A 17,536-nucleotide genomic window follows, 5' to 3' on the forward strand; every position below is an offset into this window, starting at 1 on the left:
TTGAATTGCGGTTAGCTAAATCACAGGGCTTGAGACAGTTGTATTCAGCGCGAACAAAGCTTCTGTCCCCTTCGCTGTACGCGATTAGAAGAAGATGCATGCTACAAAAGCTAGCATGCTAAGAAATTCGCTGCAATTAATTAAAACCTATAATCATGCCCATAAATCGAATAGAGGAACGGAAAAATTGGTTAACACAACCTTTAAATGGACCGGTCCAGTTAAGCCTAAAACTATTGAAGTGATATTATTTTAACAAAAAGTTTTTCACATTTAAAAATTACTTTTCAATTTAGGTCCATATTGGATTGTGAAACGGTTGTGTTTCGCAATTAATGCGCTATGTAGAGTTCAGACAAAACAAAATTAATCTAAGATAGAGATGCGGTTCTTTTTGTTATTAAGCCTTGAATCTAGTATTAGTAAATGTTGCCTAATTTTGTTATTAAAATATGGTAGTACGTTGAGAAAACAGGCTGGGATCAGACCAGTCTCACTATTGTCTAGGAAGTTCGTTCCATTCAAACGTAAACATTAAACTATGTTGCCATAATTAGTGCAATGTGACAAGCAACTGCCAACTATGACGCAATTTTTGACTTTAAAATATTTAAGTTTATAAACTAAAACATTTACTTGGCTACAAAACAAGGTGATCTTAGAAAACGTTTCGTTAGACAGAGGCAATATTTTCTGAAGAACACTCGATTCGTTCATTTCACAAACTTGTCTGCATGACCTAAAAACGGTATTAAACACTAACTATACCTAGTTTATTTCAAAATCTGGAGCGTATGAACTAATAAATCTAAGCAAAGAATCTAGCAGGAAAGCTAATAATATGTACAGTTTTGATAACAATGATTTTTAATAGATAAATTGTGGTTGCGTCAGTGCTAGCGCCTTGACCCCGATGTGGCTGCCTGTCGCCGCAGTCAGTGCCTTGGTTTTAAAAAAAACTATAGAATCCGTGAAAATTAAAATGTACATAGACGAATGTCAAAAGGGCATAGACATTTATTTTATTGTGCTGTGTTTTCATAAACCATATGGCCAGTATTATCTAATTAGGTCCATTAAAAAAAACATGTGTTATCACTTGTAATTTTAGCTCTTAGGAAAGAATAAAAGTAAGCCTTGAAAGTTAAATGAGTTAAGTCAGAGTAATCAGAGTAAAGTTAAATAAGTTAGACCAGCTATCGCATTAAAAGGACAGATGAGATGAGCCGAAAAAATACTTACCCTTATTACACAGTTATAATAACAGATCAAAACGGTAAATAGCCTAGTTAGATTCCCACAGCTTGTGCTACTTGATTATAAATAAAATTTCCTCACACGAATGTGCCAATTTTCTTAATTTCTCTCACAACGGAAGTCTGTCGGGCGCAGAAAGCACGCGGTATTATTAGAAGCAGTTTTCGATGACGATATACTTGTTTGTTACGTTTTTTTTTAACGCTAAGACGTGTTCACATTGACGACATTCAAAAAAATACTCTACATTAGTCTGTGGTCCAAGGGAAGCTGCGAATTTTATAGCAACGTCTAACTGCGCAAAAAGTGCTGTTTAATTTATAAATTGAAATATTAATTCTTCATTTTACAAATTAAATTTCTTTACGCAAGTTCCGTGTTCTTTGGCCAGTATAATTATTAATGGCGTAGCTTTTGATTAGAAATGAAACGACCTACTTATTTGAGGTTATTTCCATAGGCCCGTAAAAGGGGAGCCTGCATTTATTGAGAATCATTTATACACTTAGCAGGAAAAAGAGTTTTGAATGTTTTTGTTTGCTCGTGTATCATGCATGAATGTGGAGTGAAACAGCTGCTTATATCAAAGAGATTATTTCCAAAGGGAAAGTCGTGAAGTCATTCAAGGATGGCTTTTGCCACCCGTCAATTTCGACTGCAATCTGATATGTTTAAACGGGTCAACATTCGAAAAAGGTGTCACTAGTGTTCTTACGACACGACTTACACTATGTTACAGCCGTTATCGAATCGAACAAATTTTCGACATTACAAACATGACAAGGTAAAAGTGGTAGAATTACTGACGTCACGAGAGATATGAAACTGGCACGTACAAAAAATAGTTGTTTTTTTTTCGAGACCATAGATTAGCGTCACTGTGGCCGCCATCTTTGCTAATATCTAACGCGTATTTTCGCGCGTTTATCGCAGGTCGTTCACCCCGCGGCACGTGTCGTATTAAGAATAATAAGCGTTGCGCAATCCTATGTAGTGACATTATGGAAGCATCGACTTACAGTTTCGTTTCCATTCAATTTGAATATCGAACTGACAACCTGATTAAATACTGGCCCGTTTTCACGGCCATTCGATTTCATTTCACTATAATGACAGCCATTCGATCTTAAACAGCCTTCGTAAAAAAAACGAGTAAGAAAATTAAAAAAAAAATCGATCATTTATTGTAATGTGGCTTCTTGGTTTTTGGCAAATCTAAGTGCCTACATTCTAAGCTTGACCTAACTAATGAAATCTAGAATATAATTGACTCTTTATTGGACACCACATGATAAACTATAGGCGCCGTTATCGCCGCAGAACGATCTCTTCCGGGCAACCTATCGAAGATAAGTAGAGATAGGGAAATAACAGTAAAAACATTAAAAAGGCCAGTTAGAAGACTCTAATATAAGACGACAGATTTAAATACATGAACTGTAAATAGTAGGACTTAGCACACCTAAGTTTATTGGTAATATAATCATTTTTTTTTTAATTTATACGAGAGTGGGGTCAAACATTTTTTTTTATTATGAGGGGCAAACGAGCTTGCGGCCGGCTCTAATGAGTACCAAAACTCAAGGACATGGTCTGTTGCCAGCCTAAAGAAAGTATAAAGCCCTATCCTCGAAAGCAGGTTTTTAATCCACTTCTAGTGGTCGGATTGGCATGAAATTTGACACGTATGTAGATTAGATGGCCACGCAAGTGGGGCAACAAAAACTCATCTTTTAGTATTGCTAGCATAAGTTGCACGCGACTAATTTTAAGATAAATTGAGGGATAGCTTCTGCGGACGGATGACCTTAAAGCCACGAGTTCACGGTGGTTGCAGGCCGCTTCCGAAGCAACTGGTCTACTGTCTATGCCCAACAGTGGACGAATGGCTGTTAAGATGACAGTTCTGTCAGTATGCTACAAACGCATGCGTCCTCCTGGCACACATCGGGGCGCACAGGGTTTGTGGGGTAACCCATATAGAGACGCGCAAACCAGTTCCACCCCACTCCACACTCGCTGTCCAGAAATAACCCACACACTAGGGTTGCCTACTGCCTCACGAGATGGACACCTCTTGCAACACATGCCCGGGCTACTACGACATTCGAAGTTTGTGTTATACTGTTCCTTGCTCTCTCGTACCTAATGAATATTAGCGTCAGTGGGACGGCAAGATACGAAGCTCGAATTTCGCACTTCGTATCGATCGAGATAAGCAAAATTGACACGATATTTTTTCCAAATTTCTAGCGCAAATGAATCTAAAATGTACTCTCCGTAAAAAAAGCTCGCCAAATGCGAGTACATAAAGATACGTTAAGTTAAGTATGTCAAAACACAAATTACCTATGTGCAGTAAAATCTGTTGCTAAGCTAATTCAAGTCTAAATAGCACGAGATTTTACCAAAACTACTACAATTTTTATTTAACCCTCGTGTAAATTTTAATGCGTATTTTTTAAGATTTAAGATAGCTTGTCCGTTTAGTCTCAAAGTAAATGGCAGCCCTAACGCACACACACGTAAAACGGCGCTTATAAAGCATCAGTGCGTTTTGCAGCGACCAAGTTGCCGATGCGGTCCATTGCAGCGCTCCTGTCCTTTTTTTAGTACAATTTCCTATGCGATTGGGATGGCTCTGAGTTTTGCTGGCGGCAAATACGTTGGGCTAGTTGGGTTCTAAGACTTGGTTGAACCTTGAGCTAAAGATAGACAGGGTTTTTTTTAGTCCCAGGTTTTCAAGCTTGAACTACCGAGTTTACTGTTATAATGCACGGGAACCGTGCCTAGTTTTTAAATGACTGTCTGTTAATTAAACTATATAGATAGAGCTTCTGCTTTATCCTAGGAAATCTAGAGTTTTTATAGAGCTATTTAGCACTCCGAGTCGAGAGAAAATTTGTGATTTTAGAATATAATTTACATACTTAGTTCTAATTTGATTAAAAAATTTGTACTCCTCATAGTACATAAGGTTTTTTATTCTTTTTAGGTGTACTTTATAAAGCACAAATGAACTAACTCCTCACTTTTTTGGTATATTTTCACGCGATCGGGATTTACGCATGTAAATTCCTGAAATCTCAACCGGCATGTTTAGGGACCTGAAATTTAGCACAAGGGTGCATACAATATGTTAAATGAAGATTGTAATTTTTGGAAATTTAGTAGAATCCCGACGTTTGAATGCAACCGCCAGACGTTGGATTAAAAAAAACCGTGCCAAAACCCAGCGGTAGATATTTCAAGATTTTATCCCGTTCCAATGGGAACATCGGGATAAAAGTAGCCTATGTGTTATTCCAGATCTCTAACTATCTAAATGATAAATTCCATCAAAATCCGTCCAGCCGTTTTAGCGTGAAAGAGTAACAAACAATCAGACTTACAAACTTTCGCATTTGTAAAATTAGTAGGATTCGGAAATATTATAAAGGCAATGGGGTATGAGGGAGGCCTATGTCCAACAGTGGACGTCCTACCCTACAGCTGATATGATGGTGAGTAAAAGGAAATTATGGCGAATTTATCAAATGTCCGAATAAAACCAATACATTGTAAATAGCGACAGATTATGTCGTCACATCAATCCAAATAACATAGTGCATTATCGCACCGGTTATCAGTTTGCAAATTTTTATCATCTATTTTAGCAAAAGATAAAACATAAAGATAAGATTGTACAATGTGATTCCTCAAAGCAACAGCAAATAGATGATTAAAAATATTTATCTATGGTAGGCGGAAGTGATAGGTGCTGTATAAATTTAAACACTCTTTTTATCATTTCCTGGCCAACTAATGTGTAAAAGAGATAGCGGTAGTTAGTTTTTTTTAAATAGTTCGGATATAAAACAGTAATAAATATAAGCTAGTAAGCAGTACAGATAACACAGATATATAAGCAGTAGGTAAGCAGCTTCAGAACAATCTCTGCCAGGCAAACTTTACAAGAGACAGAAGTAAGGAATGAGAGATGGTGCAATTTACAGTAGATAATAAAATAGAGTATGCAGCCAATGTTTAGTGAAGAAAAAAAATATTCGGGTGAAAATTGAATATAACAGTGTTTTTTTTTTAATCTACATTAAGCTTTCCTCTACATTAAGTATGACGTGTATTTTTTTTTCACCCCCGTTGTATTTTTTCTGTTTTTTCTTCCATAAAAACCTTCTCAAGACAGTACCGAACACAACAAAAAAAGAATTAGCGAAATCGGACCAGTGGTTCCCGAGTTTTGCGCTTAGCAACACATTTTACGATTCATTTTTATTTATATATATATATAATAATAATATACTAGCTGTTGCCGCGGCTTCGCCCCCGTTGTAATTTTTCTTCCATAAAAACCTTCTCCTGACGATAATGAACACAACAAAAAAAGAATTAGTGAAATCGGTCCAGCCGTTCCTGAGTTTTGCGCTTAGCAACACGTATTACGATTCATTTTTATTTATATAGATATATATTATAATAGATAGAAGATAGATAGATGATACCAAAAGACTGTAAATAATTGGCCGTGACTTATTTTTCAAAAGTGTTTTTCAATAAAAAGACACGTCAAGATCGAAAGCGCTGGTAGTTTAAAAAATGACGTTTAAAAGTGCCCATTGCGGCCTATTCACTGAATAAATGAGTTGAATATGAAAATTTGAATTTAATGCTAAAAAAAATGAAGTATAGTATGTCTTTATCTGTCTTATCTTGAATTCAATTTGTTATACAATTTGTAACTTTGTTTCAAGCAAATGTAGCTTAAAATTGTTTTTCAATTCGATGATACACGCATTGACAACAATTGATTTATCATCATCATCATCCCAGCCTATATACGTCCCACTGCTGGGCACAGGCCTCCTCTCAGAACAAGAGGGCTTGGGCCATAGTTCCCACGCAGGCCCAGTGCGGATTGGGAACTTCACACGCACCATTGAATTGCTTCGCAGGTTTGTGCAGGTTTCCTCACGATGTTTTCCTTCACCGCACAGCTCGTGGTAAATTTCAAATGTAATTCCGCACATGAATTTCGAAAAACTCAGAGGTGCGAGCCGGGGTTTGAACCCACGACCCTCTGCTTGAGAGGCGATAGGTCAAACCATTAGGCCACCACGGCGATTCATTTATAAAGTAAATAAAAAATACTCAAACACCGTATTTGAGATTCTAGATACAAACAAACTTTATCTCCTTCCCTTTATATAGAGAATAGACAGATTTATTAAATCCATAATTATATTAAAACAGTTATTTAGATTCGAAAAAATCAAGAAACCACTGATCTAACCCAACATCTTTCAAACATCGCAGCGCAAATACATCACTAGTCTAGTCTGCTCCTCTTGCGTCCCTCTCGCACTCGCCTAGTTAGTCATAGGCTCGCGCGACGGCAGCCAGCCCGTATCCTGTGCAGCCGGAAGGTGCTGGCAATGACCAGGATGTGACGCCGCCTCGTGACCTTCAACGCATGCGCGGGAGTGCACGCCGATTTCGCTTTCATGATATCGCGTGTGTAGGGTTTACTGTTCCATCCAACCAACGAACGTTTGATCAAATCGTTCAGCAAAAAAATTTGAATTGAGAACAGTTTTTATTTTAACAGCCAGCGTTTTTACTTTTCTGTTCCGTCCGATTGTCACCAATGGTGCTGGCTGAAAATCGGTACTGGGATGCTTTTTTTTTATTATGAAAGGCATACGAGCATTGTTATAAACACTTCAGCATTATGCTGAGCCAATTCGCAACCGCAATACGGTATTTGACTATTTTGTATATGTTTTATAAATTAAAAATTCACAATGCCAGTTATCGAATAGAGAAATAATTTTTAAGCTACCTTTACAAATAACAAAGTTATAATGGTTTGAAATTCAAGATTAGACAGAGAAAGAAATACTGGCATGTGACGTCACACGCCAGTACCGCGAAACTTGCTGCATAGAGAAAAGCGTTTGAGAAAGAGACAGGTATACAGATTTTTCAAAAAATCACTTTAAATCCAATTTTCAACCGATTTAAATTTTCTCTTCCCCGTTTGTCTATATTATCAAAATAATATTAAGATATGGCAAATTAAGGAGTTCTCAAATACCGTATGGTATGACACTTTCTCTCTCTCTTTATCCCGTGTGTTGTCTATGTACTTTTAATAACATAGTTGTGTCTTGTGTTTGTGAATGAATCGTATCTATCTTTCTAACGAGATATAAAAATGCAATTGATAATATTTCTCACCATTCGCGAACTTTTCCGCCTCAACGGCCATCTGTTATCTGTGCTTTGGCCGGCCCATTGCCACTTCGACGAGTTTCGCTTGACTATGTCGGTGACCCTCGTTTTCTGCGATTCTTCCTGCGATTGCCTCAGCGGTTCACACGCTACCTTGTAGTGGAGCAAAACAAAGTGGAAACAAAACAGAATTAGCCTTCGAGGTTGTCTTATAAAAAAAAAAACAATTTAAAAAATGTTTTGATAGTTGACAGTCGAAGAAACAGTTAGGTGAACGTGTTGTTTGTATATTGCACTCCTATATCAGAGTATATCAACTCAAAATAATCTACCATTTTAATTTAAACCCTCCAGAAATTGAGTGGATTCAATATTAATTTCATGCCACAGACAGTCAAACTTATAAGTGCTAAGCTTTTACCACACTACACTAACAACTTCGCTCTGCAAAGGTACGTTCACACAAATCATGTCGAGCAAAACTCGATTTAAGACGTGAGTTATCCGGTGCAATATTTTTTTAAAGAAAGAAAAGAAAGAAAGTACTTACAAATGATGGTATAGACGAGATAACAAAGCACTTACAAAAATGGTTCCAAAATATTGTAACAAAACGGCATTACATCTCAAAATATCTTCTAATTGCTTATTCATTTCCTTGTTTTTTAAAAGGCCTCCTGCCAAACTGTCAGAGAATATAAAAAGAAAGATAACGACTTACCTACGAAACTTATGTTGGTAACCGCGTTTATCATCATGTGTTATCAACAAAAATGTTTATAAATTAGGTACAGTGTCACCTTGATAATGAACGGACTGCATCTGAGAACAGATGCGATAGTGATGCAAAATTTTCCTCTTTACTATTGTATAATAAAGTCGGTTTTTTTTTAATGTCGCTAAGGGAGATTAGCTCGGCGCACAAACTATCTTCAAAATGTCCGATTAACGCGTTCACTGCCACCGATATGCGTTTCGAAACTTCACCCAGTGCCGCTGTAATAATTATTCGTACATTTTGAACGCACATGTGCGACGGTGGCTCCTGTGGAAGTCAGGTGACAGTGAATGCGTTGAACTTTGCTTGATTGAATAGTAATACAGATAATTATTAGACATTATTATGTATACGGTTAAAGATCTGAGGATTTATAAATTCACATTGCCTTTTGAAATTTATAAGTCTGTAATTTGCGAAAAACAGCTCAAAGTGAATGTTCGATTAGATAAGTAAAAAATTATATTATTTCATGTGAACTAATTGGTTGTAATGTTAATATTTTTTACGTGTCTACACATAATATAATTTCATACTAAACTAATAAATCTGAATTTAAACTTTAGCAAAACAGCCAACCTAAAAATATTATCACGAGAACAAATTGCGCAAAATGCACTTTATCTCAATGTCATAGGTGCGTTGACGTTTTGTATTTGGAGCGCACGCGCGTTGTTAAGTAAGGTCAACTACGTTACGTCACCACAATAACAGAGGGCAGCACTATCGGTGTCATTCGTATCAGACTAGAGTCCCCAAAGTTGTTCTTCCTATTTGACAGCTGTCAAACCCCTTTTTTTAAAAATCCATATGCGACTGCGAAATTACATTTGAACTTAATTAACAGCTTTACGGTGCTCTTGTATACCTGCAAAGCAATTGAATAGTCTGTGTGTAGCTCTCAATCCGCACTGGTTTTGCATGAGAACTGCAGGCCAAACCCTCAATTTAAAAGTTTAGTACCTGGGCGACTGAGCTTTCCTCAGGATAAAACTCGTTAATAAGCGTATTCCCAGAGATAAAGCCAAACTAGATCGATTTAGCATCCCCGAAAACCCCCCCATACTAAATTTCATCGAAATCGTTGGAGCCGTTTCCGAGATTCCTGAAATATATATACATAACATAAATAATGTTTTTTTTTACTCTTTGAATTTTGAATATATACAAGAATTGCTCGTTTAAAGGTATTAGATAATACAAGCTATTTACTGTGTATACTTGCAATGCCATCACCAAATATTAAGTGACTATTCGAAGAGGGTCAAATTTAACTCGCATAATTTGACCTAGGCACATAAACAAACCCTGCAAGTTTAAAAAGCTCAACACGGCAGCCAATTCCTGCCCTGTCACAACTGCAACATCCAAACCACAGTTTGAATGCAACCAAACTTCCCGCCGTTCCACTTGCCTGTTCACGGATATGTTACATCAGGGTTTCTCAAACTTATGACTCCACGTACCCCTGTTAAAGTTTCTAGACGACAGCGAACCCCTACCTCCCCCCCCCCAAAGAAAGTAATAAAAGTGGCTGTTGGAGATACTAAGTTTATTTTTATTTCAATCATCATGATAATATAATGTATATTATTTATTTCAATAAAAGGTAACAAATATAGGTAAGAATCATCTTGCCAACGAAAATACAAACAGAAACAAACAACAACAAATAACAAACAAATAAGTAACAAATTTGGAGTTAAAAAATACAAAAAGACACCAAAAACCAATCTTAATCATCTTGCCAGTCTTGCAGCCACCATCACGTAAACCTTGTCGCGAACCCCTAGGGGTTCGCGTACCCCACTTTGAGAAACCCTGTGTTACATGTTTCAAACTACCACGCCTCTTAGGAAGTTCTTGGGTAGATATTTGTTTACCTACCTAGATTATAGCTTCGTAGAACGAACGAATAGTTTAGAAGTTAGCGCTGCAGTTGCCGAGCAGCGTCTTCAAACATTCATGTTATCCGAGAATACAGACTTTATGTAGCTGTCTTACGATAATAATAATTCACGAGAACGCTCGGATCGCTTATATTTGTCGATCATACACTAAGAGTTGGTTCCCACTTGTCGGATGTCGGGCCCGGATTTTAATCGGATGTCCCAGCGGCAGATCATTTTATATGAAGCTATTCGCTTGCCCGACACGATTTTCTATAGAAATGACCGACATCCGACACGAAACGGACCCGACACCCGACAACTGGGAACAGAGGGGCTACGTAGGGAAGTTCGTATCGCACCGTCCCTTTCACTCGCGTATTAAATCAAATAAGCGTAAGCGGGACGGCAACATACGACGTTCGAGTTTTAGCACTTCATAGTATTGAGCCAGGCTCTAAGTTACCTTGCTACAGTCTTGATTTCTTGACTTGAATGGTCGTGGTCAGTTGAGGATCAGCAGTGATCCGTCACGACAATTTTCTTGGAAAAATAGTGTGATGGTTTCCTTTTGCCTTCCACATCGCAGCTTGGAGTCCGGAGTTCATAGTTAGCAATAGAAAGCGCAGCCCACTCTCACAATAATAGGCCCCTAAAGCTCATTAGAGCCACCCGGCACCCGACCAGCACCGCCTACCTCGGCGTCCACTCGTTGTCGACAGGTGGTCCACGGGTGGACGCCGCGTTGACAACGAGTGGACCTCGCGTGGTCCACGAATGTCCTAGCAGTCAGTATGGCGGCGAGCAGCGGGCTGTCACCGAGTGGTCCACTCGCCGTCCGCGCGTGGACACGAGCGAGTGAGGCGATCCGGTGACGAAACGGAGCTGGTTGTAGTGAGCGCATGCCCATACAAATCCAAGAATACTAACCGCGGGTGGCTGTAATGAGCTGTGACGTTTAGTCGCCTCACGGGAAGAGATGGATCCGTCCCATTCTGAAACCGGGCACGGGCAATTTGAATAAAAGCTCGCAAAAATTTGAAAACAAATGTTTTGTTTCACCTTTCACCTTCAACACATACTCGTATACCATACCATCTCTGTCTACCATCTTGGGGTAATAAATCTGAATTTACTTGTTCGAATAACTGAAATGTTGGCAAAGACGAATAATAACTATGTTTATCATCATCATCATCCCAGCCTATATAAGTCCCACTGCTGTGCACAGGCCTCCTTTCAGAACAAGAGGGCTTGGGCCGTAGTTCCCACGCGGGCCCAGTGCGGATTGGGAACTTCACACACACCAGTGAATTGCTTCGCAGGTTTGTGCAGGTTTCCTCACGATGTTTTCCTTCACCGCAAAGCTCGTGGTAAATTTCAAATGTAATACCGCACATGAATTTCGAAAAACTCAGAGGTGCGAGCCGGGGTTTGAACCCACGACCCTCTGCTTGAGAGGCGATAGGTCAAACCACTAGGCCACCACGGCTATGTTATACTCGTAAAGAATATTCCTCCTAAGATTATTGGACTTAGTATTAAAGCAGACTGCCGAGAAAAAGGGAGATGCCAATAGGTATACTAATAGAAAAAAAATTGACGGCAGTAATAGCTTCTAGTTTAGAAACCGGCAATCCATTAAGCCTTTTTCTCTTTTCCAGCAGGCGCTGTGAGCGAGCGCGAGGCATACGGCTACGGGTACGGCGGTGGAGGCACCACGCACCACTTCGCTGCGCCAGCGCCGCCGCCCCTCCCCGACCACGAGCTGCCGTACTCAGTATTCGACTTCGGCGACTACCAAAGGCACCACCATCACAACAAGCTCAAGCCCAAGAAAAGACCCAGGACCGACGCCCCACCCACCCCAGGCGTCAAACGCAAGAGCCGCGAAGGTTCCACAACCTATCTCTGGGAATTCTTGCTTAAACTCCTGCAGGATCGCGAATACTGCCCACGTTACATCAAGTGGACGAATCGCGAGAAAGGTGTCTTCAAACTGGTGGATTCCAAAGCTGTGTCTCGCCTATGGGGGCTCCACAAGAACAAGCCAGATATGAACTACGAGACGATGGGCCGAGCCCTCCGTTATTACTACCAACGAGGGATTCTCGCGAAGGTGGACGGACAACGGCTGGTCTACCAGTTCGTGGACGTGCCCAAGGATATAGTTGAGATCGACTGCTCGCTGGCATAAGGCGACGGTCGAACTAGCTCGTCGAATCTCCAGTGTGTATCAGACTATTAAGTGCAGACGTTTTCAATCCAACATTAATTCACTTAAAACTAGTAAATTCGTCTATTTTACGATTCATCGCGTTATAATCGCTTGTAAGAATGTCTTCGGATTATATCTTGAATGTGAAACTAAATTTATAAATGAATAATGTCGTTGAATTTAATATTTATACAAAAATGTGGGAGGCGAAATTGATTGCTCAAATGTTTATATATTTTTAGGGGAAATACAGAAAAGTAACACTAAATTTTCTAAGTGGTATAGAGGACGGAGCGATTTTTGTATAATGTTGAAACGAATTTTTTTAAAATATATAATGATGTTTAGTATATACCTATGCATGTTTAGTCGTGGTCGCCGCCGGCACCGTGATACGGCAGGCAGGTCGATAACAAAGTTGCTACCTCACACTAAACAAAACTTCATAACTATATACACTTTATAATATTTGAACTACAATTTTACAACAATAAGAACCTATTAATAGTCTAATAAGAGTTTATTATAAATGAATATTTACCTATGAACGTCTCCTTTACAAATATGACAAAAATATCGTATTTGACAGATTATCTATACTCAATCGGTGCTTGATAGGCCATTTATCATGAGTTAAAGGGAGCGGGTGCTCCCCGTTCCGAATATAAATACGTTATATAATTATTATGTGTTATATCAATGACTTCTATAAACTAGCTGTCTTGACTGTTACTCTTAGTTAAGTGGCCCAGCCGTGGAGCTCGGACATCGGGCTCTATCTCATCGTTTTTAACAATTTTGCGTCAGTTCGCGAGTACCTACTGCCAATTTTCTGTGTATAACCTGATAATTAAGTTCGTGCGTTAATTGTGTTAATTATAATTAAATAGTGTTTTAAGTGACCTGTTTTAAGTGAACATGCTGTAATAGTTTATGTATTTTATTTGATATAATTAAGTACGTTCTAAGGGGGCCGAGCGCATCCCATGCATGACATATCAAATTTTATGATCGATTTAAAAACTCCGTTGACACCTCATAAGAGCATATCAGAACGCCTGCATGGCTACGAAACTCGAAACTCCAAGTTCGTATCGTACCGTCCCTCTAGCTTTCGTATTTAAATAGTATAAGTGTAAGAGGGACCGCACGACACGAACTTCGAGTTTCGAGTTTCGTAGTAGCCCTGCTGGCCAGCGTGCATCCCAAGAGCCAAAGGGACTGGTGCCCTCGCATCTGTGATGCCACGCCGTATTTATCTCAAGCGGCGCGAGGCCCCCCTTTTTTGTTACCTGAATTAAATAATTAATTAATTACGATTTGTGGTCCAATGTTATTGAAACATGATAATTTTTAACTAGATAGATTTTAAAAGTTTAGCCTAGTTCACGTTATTGTTATGTTCGTGAAACAAACTGCTGTCCATTTGCAAAGTCAAACGACCGGTGTGAAAGCAACCTGATTGGTGGACGCTCGGCCGCTGACATCTGATTGGTTGGACGTGTAATTAGAGACGTGTGGTTGGTTGATGAGTTCACGCTTGTTGTTCGGCTTGCAGACACACAAGTAACAATATTTTCTTGGTCCAGTAGGATGTTAGGACGTGTCCGTTATATGTTAACCGGAGCCCGCACTACGCCACTACATTTCCTAATGTTATTATGTAATTTTTATATTCTATTCGAAGTAATTATATCAATTATGTAGTGAGTAAGAATGTTGAATACTTTGTGGAGAGTGCGTGCTCCGTTAGGTTTTGAGCCTTATGTAAAGGGATGAAGGTGCTATGTGGGACCGTCTGAATACCACGGCAATCAGAATTAATATGACAGACCAATCCAGGCTATACAGGTATATACACCCAGTGTGCTAAGTGATTATAAACTCTAGTAAAGATCTCAGTGTCCAATCTTCTTCGAACAAAATCCAGTGTCCCATGTGATTAAATTTTATATACTAAACTAAACAATGTGGATTTAATCGTATTTTTGTATAGCTAGGATTCGAAATTTACTTTTTCGGCACTTCTAATGCTTTTGTAAATATATTGATAGATTAACTTATTTATTTCTCTTTGATAAAATGATCGTACCTTAGCGTTAGTTGGGTCCGCGCCGAGAGCCCGAGCCCCGCCGAAGGGCCCCGAGCTCTGCCGAAGGGACCCGAGTCCCGCCGAGAGGCCCCGAGTTCGAACGAACGAAAGCGCGCGAACCTCATTAACGCTGTCAGTTTTACTTTTTAGGGAATTTCGTTCTGTAGGTTAGAAATTTTATTGTAAAATAATAATTGTAATTAAATTAAATGTAATGAATGGACCACGTGATAGAATGTGAGCGCTCTCAGGACGTCTAGATTAATCTAGATACTAAATTAAGCGATTAGAGAAAATGAAAAGTTACCGGGGATGTTCGAGCACGCATTTAAAACGTTGCTCCGTATAATCATAGTCGAATTGATGTTGTTTAAAAAAAAAACAAAGTTTCTAATGTAAAATGTACTTACTTATCAGTGTAAATTTTTTCAGCACATCGCGAATTCGGGACTAGTCTTAGCGTTTTAAAAAAAGTAATTTTAATTCGACGCCATATTGGAAATGGGGTAATTGAGATTACGTACGGCCCTAAAGGTTCGTTATTGGGAGAATTAGGGGGGAAAGAAAGGTTAGTGATTTGGGATAGGGGAGCTTAGACACGAAAAATGACGACCAGTATTTTCGCACAGTCGCATTAGGCGGTCGTTTTAGTCGATGATGTCATAACGTGGCAACGATCCGTACGCTCATGCCTGCGTATTACTTTAGGGTAGGACAACCGCTGGTGGTGTTTAATCCAGATTCCTAACGATCCATTTTTATAAGGACAATTTTAATTGTAAGAAGAGTACACCTAAAACAAGATTTAAAATTAGGTACTTCTCTTTATTTGTTTACTTTTTTGTCCAAATATAAAACGGCTGAATTCAAAACTGATTGCTTTTTGAAAATTGCTGATTTTTAATAATTGCCGACCTTTTAGTTGAATCTCATCCTTTTGGTCCAATTAAAAAAGCAAACAGCGACGATTCCTAGCAACGCCATCTAGCGGTTTATAGGCAAACTAAAGGGTTCACACTGAGTGGCTTCGGTAAAGCTCGTTTTGAACGGTCATGCTAACCCGATATTATGTTGCTCGATTTACAACCTTAACAATTAAGTTTAAGGTCTATTATTGCAGTGTGTACTTGTGATATTTAGGATTGGGGCGAACGAATGGCATTTCCGGTGCATGTATACACGCACAAGAGTTTTCATCGTTATTAAAGTATTTCAATGTACGTCTAATCAATTGTTAAATTTAAATTTAATGTCGTATTTTATGTAATTAGCAAATTCAACTCCTACGGGATTTAAATGTTAGTTATTCTATGTGATTGCATTGAATTGAAATTTTACCTCCCCCCCCCTCCCCTCCTCCTTTTGGGTCTTTCTTTACGCTCTGAGAGCTAAATTGACGTCTGCTTGATCTTAGTTTTAATCAGTTAAAGTCCGTTATGTTTATTAATTAATTATTAAATTTAATTTAGTTGTTAAATCTACAAAATACTGTATTTTCTGCCCCCTAGTTAAGTTATTTTTCTATGTATAGTTAGTTATAAGTGTACATGATTTAGCACATAAATTTGATGCATGATAATACAGTTAATAAAATATCCACTTTAAAATATAATGTTGTTTTTCATGAACTATCCTGAATATCGTGGGTTTGTTTTTCAACCGCTCGTCTTATTCTACACAGAATATTTGAAAAACTTTTATTTCAATAAAAAAATAACAGCGTTCTACAAAAAACTTAAAATCAAAGGTAATCTCTTTGCGTCTGTACCTACCTGCTTTAAAAGTAGCGGATTCAGGTATTACCTACCTAGTCAGTACACTTTTTAAATAATTTAATATTGGCCGCTTTTCTGTCAGTGACGATTTTCTTCTAAATACGGCGAAGTGCTACTGGCAGTTACAAATTAGGAGTGTACCTACAGTTAAAAAAAATCAAGTAGAATTGACTTAGCAAGGCATACGAACATTTTTTAATAATAAACAGCTGGCCTAATACCACGCGGAGTGGCGATTTCTCCACCGACAACAGAGTAGCTCTTAATTTTAAGAAGGAAGAATCTGAAAATAAATTAACTTGAAGTTAAAATAAAAACTTTGGGGTGTCTGAGGTTTTTAGTATACGCATTAACACATTGTAGAAAAGAAATCGACTATAAAGTCTTTCCAGACTTCTTGCCAGGATTGGATCCTTTATTTTGACTGACTGTGCCAAGCGTGCTAAATCCAAATACACCATAATATAATAATAATAGTCACCGATTCTCACTTGAATAACTTAACCGCTTGTAAAGGTACGCCAAATAATGACTTGTAGTGCCATCTAGCGAAACTATTAAGAACAAGCTGCGACTTAAGTACATATTTTTATTATCTTACAATAGATTTAATTTAGTTGAGCAAATAAAATGTTCTAATAATCTTGGCTTGGGCTATAGTTCCCTCACGGACCCAGTGCGATTGGGAATTTCACACGTACACGATTGATAAGTAGCTGGTTTTCTCACGACGTCATCTCTCGACGTCTCTCATCATCTTGAAGTTGATCGTAAATTCCTAATACAATCAGCAGGACCTCTACGAAACTTGAAACTCAAAGTTCGTGTCGTGCGGTGACGAAACTATTTTGCGAGAGCTACGAGGAACTTTTTGTAGTTTAGTGTTTATGGCGCCATCTGTTAGTATCCTTATAAACAACATGTTCGGTTGATTTCCAAACTTATAATAACGTTCAAAAGTATGCTAATAACGTAACATTAATATTGCAGTGCTTCTATGATATTTAGACAGTTTAGACGAAACGTTTTCAACTACTGGCTTTTGTAGCTTTAGTGTCTATGGCGCCATCTGTTAGTATCCTTATAAACAACATGTTCGGTTGATTTCCAACAGGGCAACCTTTTTCAAAAGTATGCTACTCGTCACTAGATGGCACTACCAAAAAAGAACCTGTATTTTGTTAGGTTTTTATCCTAAAGTTGCTTAAATATGTGCTTTATATACAATCCGTATTCAATATAGTAGTCCTTTACGATTAACAGTTTAAATTGTTGGAAAGAGCCGCGATGTTGTAA

General features: G+C 38.4%; 1 protein-coding gene across 3 annotated transcripts in view; it reads left to right on the plus strand.

Annotated features, from left to right (window-relative positions):
- Eip74EF (Ecdysone-induced protein E74) overlaps positions 1–16,077 on the plus strand; it is a 321,891-nt gene extending 305,814 nt beyond the window's left edge. For all 3 annotated transcript variants that reach the window (XM_074098101.1, XM_074098143.1, XM_074098216.1), the window contains one exon: positions 11,820–16,077. In XM_074098101.1, coding sequence (XP_073954202.1) covers positions 11,820–12,352 — 533 coding nt within the window. In that variant the 3' untranslated portion in view covers positions 12,353–16,077. The remainder of the gene's footprint in view (positions 1–11,819) is intronic.
- Positions 16,078–17,536: the final 1,459 nt, after the last annotated feature.

Source organism: Choristoneura fumiferana, chromosome Z, assembly GCF_025370935.1.
Source record: "Choristoneura fumiferana chromosome Z, NRCan_CFum_1, whole genome shotgun sequence".
Lineage (NCBI taxonomy): Eukaryota > Metazoa > Arthropoda > Insecta > Lepidoptera > Tortricidae > Choristoneura > Choristoneura fumiferana.